The sequence below is a fragment of the Salvia miltiorrhiza genome, chromosome 7, assembly GCF_028751815.1.
Source record: "Salvia miltiorrhiza cultivar Shanhuang (shh) chromosome 7, IMPLAD_Smil_shh, whole genome shotgun sequence".
Lineage (NCBI taxonomy): Eukaryota > Viridiplantae > Streptophyta > Magnoliopsida > Lamiales > Lamiaceae > Salvia > Salvia miltiorrhiza.
Window position 1 is genome coordinate 25,323,997 of NC_080393.1, and position 9,605 is coordinate 25,333,601.

General features: G+C 36.3%; 1 protein-coding gene across 2 annotated transcripts; it reads right to left on the minus strand.

The window, feature by feature from the left end:
• Positions 1–4,564: 4,564 nt before the first annotated feature.
• Positions 4,565–9,365, minus strand: LOC130993693 (uncharacterized). 2 transcript variants are annotated; one of them, XM_057918716.1, is made up of 18 exons: positions 9,165–9,365; positions 8,782–9,088; positions 8,155–8,364; positions 8,006–8,064; positions 7,779–7,916; positions 7,496–7,570; positions 7,308–7,391; positions 7,141–7,202; positions 6,901–6,970; positions 6,449–6,524; positions 6,246–6,376; positions 6,058–6,117; positions 5,812–5,886; positions 5,630–5,734; positions 5,456–5,551; positions 5,296–5,376; positions 5,110–5,211; positions 4,565–5,018 (listed from the first exon to the last, which is right to left on the minus strand). In XM_057918716.1, exons 1-18 carry the CDS (start codon positions 9,204–9,206, stop codon positions 4,950–4,952), a joined length of 1,842 nt encoding a protein of 613 aa, XP_057774699.1. In that variant the 5' UTR covers positions 9,207–9,365; the 3' UTR covers positions 4,565–4,949. The 2 variants fall into 2 exon arrangements, with proteins under 2 accessions (XP_057774699.1, XP_057774700.1); XM_057918717.1 differs by lacking the exon at positions 9,165–9,365 and having other exon boundaries at positions 8,155–8,371; positions 8,782–8,922.
• Between the last annotated feature and the right edge of the window lie 240 nt (positions 9,366–9,605).

The window sequence follows — 9,605 nt, forward strand, 5'->3', positions numbered from 1 at the left end:
AACTAACACGGTGTAATTGTAGCATATATGTAGCAATCGAGTATCGTATCCTTAGGGACTGACACAACGAAATAACTCTAGCTATCCCCTAAACAAACTATAACAGTAGACAGACAAACGAATAAGAAGAAGATTTAATTAAAACTAAATTCAAACAGAAGCAAATAAAATTCACAAATAAAATCAAATTATGAAACAACTGATCCTAGTGTAATAATTTCATTAATTAAATCCACATAATAAATCTATTAATCCTATTAACCAATTTAATCCAGTTATGATGAGAGATCACTTAATTAATCAATCACTTATTTGAGATGCTCTTTTGCCGTGGCAACTTCAAGACCAGGAACATTAGAAATAATGCAGAAAAAGGCAATAAAACATCAACCAACCAAAAAATTCAAATCCCAAGAATAACATCACCACAAACACCTGAAAATTCATAATGATAAAAAAATTAAAAAATACCCAGCCAATAAGCATAATTCTAATTTTAAATTATATATGGTCTTAAATTATATTAATATCAACCATTTATAGTATTATTTTTTTATTAAAATAATTAAAATGTTGTTTTATATAAGCTTTTCATTTGATAAAGTTTCATAAAAGGTCGATGTGATTAAAGATTTTAGAAATATGAGAAGAAAAAAATGTGTAAATTATACAGAGGATATGATGGAGAGATTAATTTGCCACATTTGACGTTAATTGTACATAGACAATATTTACTCCCTTCGTCCCTGAAATAAGTTTCTCTTTGGGGACGACATGGGTTTTAAGGAAAAGTGGTAAAGTGTATTGATAGTGGATAAAAATGTGTTATGATTAGTATTAGAAGTGGTGAAAATATGAAAAAGTGATATAATTAGTATTGGGAGTAGTGAAAAAGTGAAAAGTAAGAATAAATAAAGTATTATTAGTGGTGGGGTAATTGTCCAAAAATGGAAAGAAAGAAAGAGGCACTTATTTGGGGGACGTCCCAAAAAGGAAAAAGATGAACTTCTTTCAGGGACGGAGGGAGTATTAGTTTTGCATATATATTTTTTATATTATCAAATAAGAACTAATTGAAGATCACATTTGTCATCTGAGCATCATCTCATTTGAACCCTGTAAGATCATATCATCATTTTAAGCTCGAAAGATGACATTTGACTTTTGAACATCGAACTTCTGAGCATAATCTTGTCTGTACCTTGAAATTATATACTCCCTCCGTCCACCAAATATATGCCACTTTGCTTTCGGCACGGGTTTTAATAAAATGTGAGTGAAGTTGGTAGTGGAGTAAGGGTCCCACTTTAAATGTGAGTGGAATGGTGTGGACCCTACTGCTAAAAATGGATGTGGCATATTTTTTATGGACGGACGAAAAAGAAAATTGTGGCATATTTTTGGTGGACGGAGGGAGTATGACTTATGCTTTAAACTTCTGAGCAGTACTATATAGAGATAGAAGATTATAACTGACAATTGAACTTCATTTATTCTTGAGCTTGAATGACCAGAGCTGATTTGTGAGATTATATCATCTAGAGCTTGTAAGATCACAACTGACTTTTAAGCATCATCTTGTATGGAGCTTGAAAGACCGTGAAATACTTTGTACATCATCACACGTAGAGCTTGAAAGACCATAACTGAATTTCGAGCATCATTTTGTCTGGAGTTGAAAGAATATAACTGATTTGTGACCATCATCTTATTTGAAGTTTGAAATATCATAACCAAATTATGAGAATCATCTCGTCTGAAACTTGAGAAAATGAATGTGGGATTCAAATCATATCGATTTATTTAATATTTCAATTGATAAATTTTCATTAAAAAAAATCTATTTCAAATACAAAATTCATTTTAAAGAATGGTATATTATTTTATAGTCAAATTAAATTGAAGAAATTATTTCTCTAGTCACAACTATTTTTTTTTTTAAGACTAAATTAACCAAGAGTAGAAAACTTAATAGCATAGAGTTGAGCTTTTAAATCCAAGCAAATAAATTATAGGCCCAATTGCATAAACTTGAATTTTGAATAAAAAAACCTCCAGACATGTGAATGAAACACATACACATGTAGAAACAATCAACAAATTGATAATGCATTATATCACAAATAAAACACTTACATAAAAGGATGATCTGAATGAGATTGACCAACAAAGTTCCTAATTTTCAAAGCAATAGTTGAATGAGTTTAAGTTCAGCAAATTACATCATTTTCTGTTTGTGCATTATTTTGATGCTGATGTATAGCATTCTTATGACCAGATCCTAATAGGAGCCTTTGATTGGGAAGATCATTCAATGGGAAAATGAGTAGAAAGGTACATGGCACAAAGAAAGGGCCAAGCTGTCCACAAGTGAAAGAACCACCTCTCGATACCCTTAATCCCCATGCTGATATCTTCAATGGACAGACTTTGCACGGCGTTAAAATCTAACCCAATATCAGAATTCTTCCAAGCCTGCTTCACAACCTTGCAACCAGTGAGACAATGCACCGTTGATTCCCAATACTTGCAGCACTATGAGCAGATTCCTGATGTCGGCACGTGATGGCGGAAAAGGTTTGCATATGCAATAATCATGTTATTAAGAGCACGCCAAGAAAAGTGTTTTAACTTTCGGCGGGATATCGAATGACCAAAAACTTTCCACCACCGTTTATCAGCCGCACCCGAGGTGGATTCATGTGGCGAATAAAATCCCACCGCACACAAGTAGCCCGACTTCACAGAATATCTCCCTTGCTCATCGAACCTCCAGAATCTCCTGTCCGTCGCCCCATTATTGTTGAGATCAATAGATAAATACTGTCCACCAGATGAGGGAGGATAAGCTGCTTAGCACGATTGAGGTCCCATGTTCTGTCTTCATTAATAAGAGTCTCAACAGTAGGATTATCACAACTCATATCCCCAGCAATGGAGTTAGAGTTCGGAATCCAGATATCATGAAAAGCCCAAATAGTTTTGTCGTCTCCAACCTTCCAACGAATTCCCTTCTCCAACAGCTCACGTCCCCAGCATAGGGACCGCCACATATATGAGCTTTTAGAAGTAACCTTTGCCTCCATAATATCAATTATCAACATCGCGAAAGTATCTCTGCTTAAGAACACGTCCAATCAAAGAATCCGGATACTTAATAATTCACCAAATCTGTTTTGCTAAAAGAGCCTGGTTAAAAGAAGAGATTTTCCTGAAATCTGGGCTTCTTTTCTCACAGATCACAAAATCACATTTCACAAAATAGAGTACATTAAGATCCTTCATTTCTAGAAATCTGGGCTTCTTTTCTCACAACGTTTTACATGACCAAATTTTAATATTTAGATGGCAAAGTAAAGCTACATGCCACCACATCATTGAAAATATGTGCAGCAAATCTCCGGGAAGAAGCAGCTGCAAATGCTCGGGACAGATCTGAAAGACTTTATCTCATACTTTAGATGGAACTCTCTGAAGAATTCCAATCCTTGAGCATTATGTATGGTCTTACATAATGATCAATCATCAATCATGCAAACTGTGAAAGTAAATTTCCACCGAGCTCGTCATAGCTCCTACAATCTTCTAAAAAAAAACAAAACACAATAAATGAAAACTGAAGCAGCCGCAATAAAAAACAGAACCTGATTGAGACTCTCTTCAGAGGCCCTCCGTTGGTTTGGATTGGTGCTGAGTGCACCATGCAGGATCAAAGCCAAGCTCGGGAGATCCATCCCACAATTCTATCTATTAACTTAAGATGAAATTAAGGGAGAATTTGTCAACATAGAGGCAACCAAGAAACACGTACCTTGAAAAATAGGTTTCGAAATCAGGCGAGGGAGGTGGAGCACCAAATCCTGATTTCCAATCATGATGTATATGGGACGGGAAGAGGTGGATACAGATTAGCAGATCTGTGATAAAGGTTAGCAAACGGCGGGAGAGGGAACTGTTGTGATATGGATTTGAAGACAACGGGGTGGGATTTGAGAATGATTTACAGATGGATGGAGAGAGATTTGAGAAGGATTGGGAGATTGGATTTGAGAACGATTTGCAGATAGGGATGAAGAGAGATTTGAGAAGGATTTACAGATCAATTGATAATTTAATTTTGAACGGTGATTGAGCATGAGATTTGCATACTGATGGAGAGAAATTTGAGAAGGATTTGCTCATCTGAAATTGTAACGGTAATTGTTTAAAGTATTTGCAAAACTTAAGAATGGAGGTGTAAAATTAAGAATAGAGAATTAGATAAATCAAAATGGAGATTTTTGAGAGCGCCACGTAGGACAGAGAATTGCTATGGGCTCTCCAAAATGTATTGCTTTATAGAATTGATTGATTTTACTAGTATGTTTTAAAGGAATTTTTTTTTTCCTAAAAAAAACCAAACTAACACTACATAAATTATTCTTTCTTTAGCATCGAATAGCTAGAGTTAGGTCCCAAAAAATCAGTGGGGTGCATGAATTTGGACATGATCACTTCAGTCTTCATATGATGTTACAAATGGAGAAAAATCTGTAGATGTGTCCAACTTTTTCAAACTAAGAAATCAACAAGAAACTTAATCTTGGCTCTTGTAAATAATAGTAATATAAAATTCTTACACATTCAGTAGCCAAATCTTGAAAATACTACCTAATCGTAGATTCCTTAGTCATGCACGAACACATAAATTACAACAAAAGAAAAAGAAAATGAAACCGTGCTACATCAAGAAAAGCAAAGCTAAAATGATATCTAGTGGTCAAAATTTATACTTTTCCCTCTTTTGAAATAATCGCATTTTGATTTTCTCGAAAAGGTATTATCTAGTATCGATTAATCTCTTAATACGCTGGTGGGAAAGAAGACCATCACCAAATGGACTCTGCTACTATAACCAAGTAACCCAAAGAAAAAGAGAGATAAAAAGAATCATATCCTCTTGTTCATATCTAGAATACAATAGTAAGCTCCTTCTCATTCATCTCGAATACGTGGTCGCTTGCATCTGTGATTGCACTCTGCATGTTTTTCAGGTTTATTTCAAGCTATCTATTGATGTTATCAAACACGTTGAAGCATTTCAAAAAATGTATATGTATAGTGAATTACCTGTCCCAATTTGGTAAGGAAATTGTTCATGAGATTTAATGATGTGAGCCTAACATCTTCGTTCGACTTGAGCGCTTGAGCAATGGCGAAAGCCCCTTCATCCTGAATCATGGAGGATGGTGCTATAAATAATGATAGAAGCCTACACTATCTAGTCAAAATTTTCAAGTGAGAGGCATTCCATACTCTTATTTCGTTGAAGCCAAGATTGAGCGATACCAAAGCTTCGTTGACCACTTTTAAGCTGCGAGCAAGGCATATGGCACCCTGCAGAACATGAGGTTGTAAGGGAGAACATGCATGGATCATATTAAGAATAATGAAAGACAACATGAATAAGGCAAACCTCATCCCTGAGCCCATTGGCTCGGAGGTCTAGACTTGCAATGGTGCTATTATATCTCAGCATATCTGCAATATGTTCGGCTCCAGATGCACCTATCTGTAAACATTGTCCATACAGAATATAATGTAATACATCCTCGAAAAGGGTGGTAGACTATCATATATAAGTTCATACCTGACACCAACCAAGCATGAGGTCCTTTACATTCCCGTGAAACTTAAGAACTTCGGCTAAAGCCTTTGCGCCATCAGGCCCGATTGGATTATAACCAATTTCCAACTGGAAGACAGAACATATGGCTTATATATATGTACATCACATCTAAAATACTCAGAAGTGAAAGGTGAGCAACTCACAGCAGAAATGACGGAATTATCTTTCAGAACACGTGCTATTGCACTGATCCCTTTGGCGTGGATGTCATTTCCGCCCTGCAAATTAATTCACGATTGTTACTTAAGTATCACAGACATTCGGGAGAAGCAGGAGTCAAATAGACATATTCAAGGATAAAGTCACTTCATAGATCATAATGAGTTCCATTTACTTGATCAACATTTGTAATTGAACTTCATAGATCCTAATAAGTTCCATATACTTACTAGATCAACATTTGTAATTGAACGGTTATCCCTCAAAGCCTCTGCTACTTTTTCAGCTCCCTGAGGCAAATATACATAATAGAAGAGGTCAGTACATACAGTTTCAATCTATAAAGTTGGCAAGAATAGGGTTCAAAAGCATGACCTAATAACTGCATTGTTTTCAGGTAACAAATTGGAAATATTACCTCATCCCCAATATCATTCATGTAAAGGTTAATCAACAGCAAACTCTTGCTTTTTTTTATATATTCAGCAACATGAGAGGCTCCACGTGAACCAATCGAATTGTTTGCAAGATCCAAGACGGTAAGCTTCCCTGCAAGAACATGTTAAATGTCAGATCTTCTGCAGTATTCATAAGAAAAAAAACAAGGCAGCCACAACAAACCTTTATGAGAAGACAAGCCAGACGTTAGAGCAATGGCACCTTCATCTCCAAAAGAGTTCCCTTGCAAATAGAGTTCCTACATAATTACAGTGACACACTGTACTCAGTTACGAATCTAATCATTGAAACAAAACTGGTCTCGCACATTAACTGTCAATTCTAATATATCATTTCGAAATTCCATCCCTAGTAATGAATAGCAAGACATAAAATGCTAATCTTATTTCCATCAAGAAACATGCATTCAACCGAACTTTTTCCATGACAATCTCCATGGAACAAACATATGTCAGTATGTGATTTGGGTGGTTTATTTTCCAGGGGAGCAAAGTTCATGGGTATGGTGTTGCAACTTCACAGCGCATGAATCTTTGTGTTTCTAGGTCATAGCACGAGTGACATAATTTTGAAGGTGAGACAAATCAAACAAAGAAAAATTATTAGAAATATACCCTCAAGGATTTGTTTCCCTCCAGCCCTTTCGCCAGAGCAGCTGCACCAAGGGGACCACCGTAATTGCCACTGGAATAGAACAAACATAAAAACTTAGATGAATGAAGACAAGTTTCTTCCTTATTGGAGAAATTGCCACAGAAAACTATACCAAGAGGAGATAATAACGCAGCAGTTCTTTTATTTTTATGCATTCGTTTAAACATATTAAGTAGTCATTTTGGCGAGAAGATCATTACTTGAGGTATATAGACAGTATAGTCTTGTTCTCAAGAATAGCTCCAGCAAGGCTTGAAAATCCCTACCTCCATTTCCAAAGTTAATATGAAAACAGAATTAGTGGTAAGACTCAATGTATTGACACAGACTGAGATAACATATAGTACAACAAGATATAATTTCATACAGAGTAGTCAATCAGATTGTTATTAAGTTCAATGATACGCAAGGTTGAATTTTTCTTCAACATCTCAGCAATAGCTTTTGCTCCCTGCATCAGACGAAAAGAGAAGGATAAGGACTGTTACCAAGGCACTCACATGATGGACCGTGTCTGAATCTTACTAAATCTTCAAAAACTAAAAGTAAGCTAACCTCATCTCCAAATGCGCTACTACTAAGTTGTAGCTTCTGAATACCAGAATTTTTCACCAGAATGTCACATAAACACTGCAACAATAAAAAATAAAACTGTTTAGGCAGGACTAAAACCTTGAACCACGTAAAGAGGCTAGGTGAAACGATATTCAATAAGATAAATAAAATTGAGATATTATATACTTACATCAGTGTAAAAGTTAACATAATTATTATATAATTCCAATTCCAAAAATATAGCATGTACAACATCTTATCTAGCAATATCTTATCAAAGCACCTTGACTCCTTCATCTCCAATCGAGTTTCCTGACAAGTTGAGAGTCTTTAAAGCAACATTTGACTGTAAAATCCCATCAAAAGCCATTATCCCTTTAGCAGTAATCCCATTAGCAGCAAAACTCACTTCTTCTGCAGTCTGCAAATGATACAAGTAGGGAGTAAATGGCAGATATCATCTAGGACAATTAATTACTGAACACAAAACAAGTTAAAATAAACTCTTACTTGATTATATGCCAAGCTCTCAGCTAGGAAGAATAACCCTTCATCTCCAAAGTTACGACCTAGCAGCACCGTCTAGTGTTAGACCAATGCTTTGTCAGAGTTTCGTGGAAGTTCAGCCACAACTGAACTAACAATAAACTTTTCAATACCTGACATGTCAATGCTGCTAAATGATCTAAGCTCCCTGGCAAAATCATTTAGCCTCATTTTGGATTCCCTTTCAACTTTCGCACCAAAAGATGACAAAAAGTTTGTCCCCCGGGAGAAGGACCACTTCGCTCCGGAGGCAGGTTTATCCTCTTCTGCTACAGACTCAGACGATTTTGGCACCAGGATTTTCTCCATCAGTTTCCATAAAACTGTCAGCTGGAAAGCATAGATTAGTTACCAATTGAGAACTAAAAAACTTCCTCATATGGTTAACACGAATAACATGTTGATAATACGAAAGCAATGTCTACTACAGTAAATATTCGTGAAAATCTCCAATCAAGCATAAAGCTATGAATACAAGAAGCAGCACATAAATCAACTTAAACTGAAACAACAAATACCATTCTACCACAAAACATCAAATGCAAGCAAATTGATCATAGTAAGTTAGTAACCTAAATCCTACACTTGGCGAATTCTACAAATGAACCGAGCATCCCTTACCAGAAACCAAATAATTGAAAGAAGCAAGCTACGATGGTATCCAATACAACGATCAAGCCACATTCTCAATGCCTAAATCACTAGAAAAAGTAAAGAGTCGTAACGCGCGAAACGCATACCAAAAGTGGCGACTACGAATGCGCCGGCAGGGAGAATAAAGGAAGCAGCTTGTCTGACCGGAGCAATAGGAGCTTGCGCTTGAGACTCCTGGAAAACCCTACGAGAACTACCGCCACGCCTCGAACTGCCTCCGCCGGCTGCCGCCGCTCTGATTACGAATTTTCTCGAGCTTAATGGTCTGGAATTGATGCTGACTAGAGTAAAATGGCGGGCTAAATCCGACCCCCTGCGCCGGAGCGAAGCGCTCTTGGCGGAGGTGAGGGTCCATAGTTGAGTTGTGTGCTTGTTTTGAAAAGAGAAACTAATCTGAGATACAAGAAAACAAACCATAAACAAAATTGAGAAGATTAAGTGAAGTAGAAGCGAGGAGATGTATCCGTACCTCTAGATGAGGAGAGAGAGAAAGCGCAGAAGTAGACACCATCTATTTAGGTGTATGTATGGGCTGAGTGAAGCTGTTGAGCAAAGGGATAGAATCGAATGGAACGGCGATTGAAGAAGAAGAAGAAGATGATGGTACTGAAACTTCATACACTGTTTACTTGCATTTCACCAAACTTGGGTTTGTTTGGGCCGGAATTTCAAGGCTTCCAATATTTTGGGCCTATCCAATTAAAAATTCTTCGAGCTCATAACTTACACAAGTGTGACATGCATGTTCTCTTGGAATTTAATGCCCTAAATCACTTATAGATATCACATTTTTAATTAGAGCTAGTAGCTATCTCATATTATTATCTGATTAATAATAACAGGTTTATAGCGCGGCAAAAATTGACAGGAATTTTAGTTAATAATATAAAATATTTAATTAGTAAAAAAA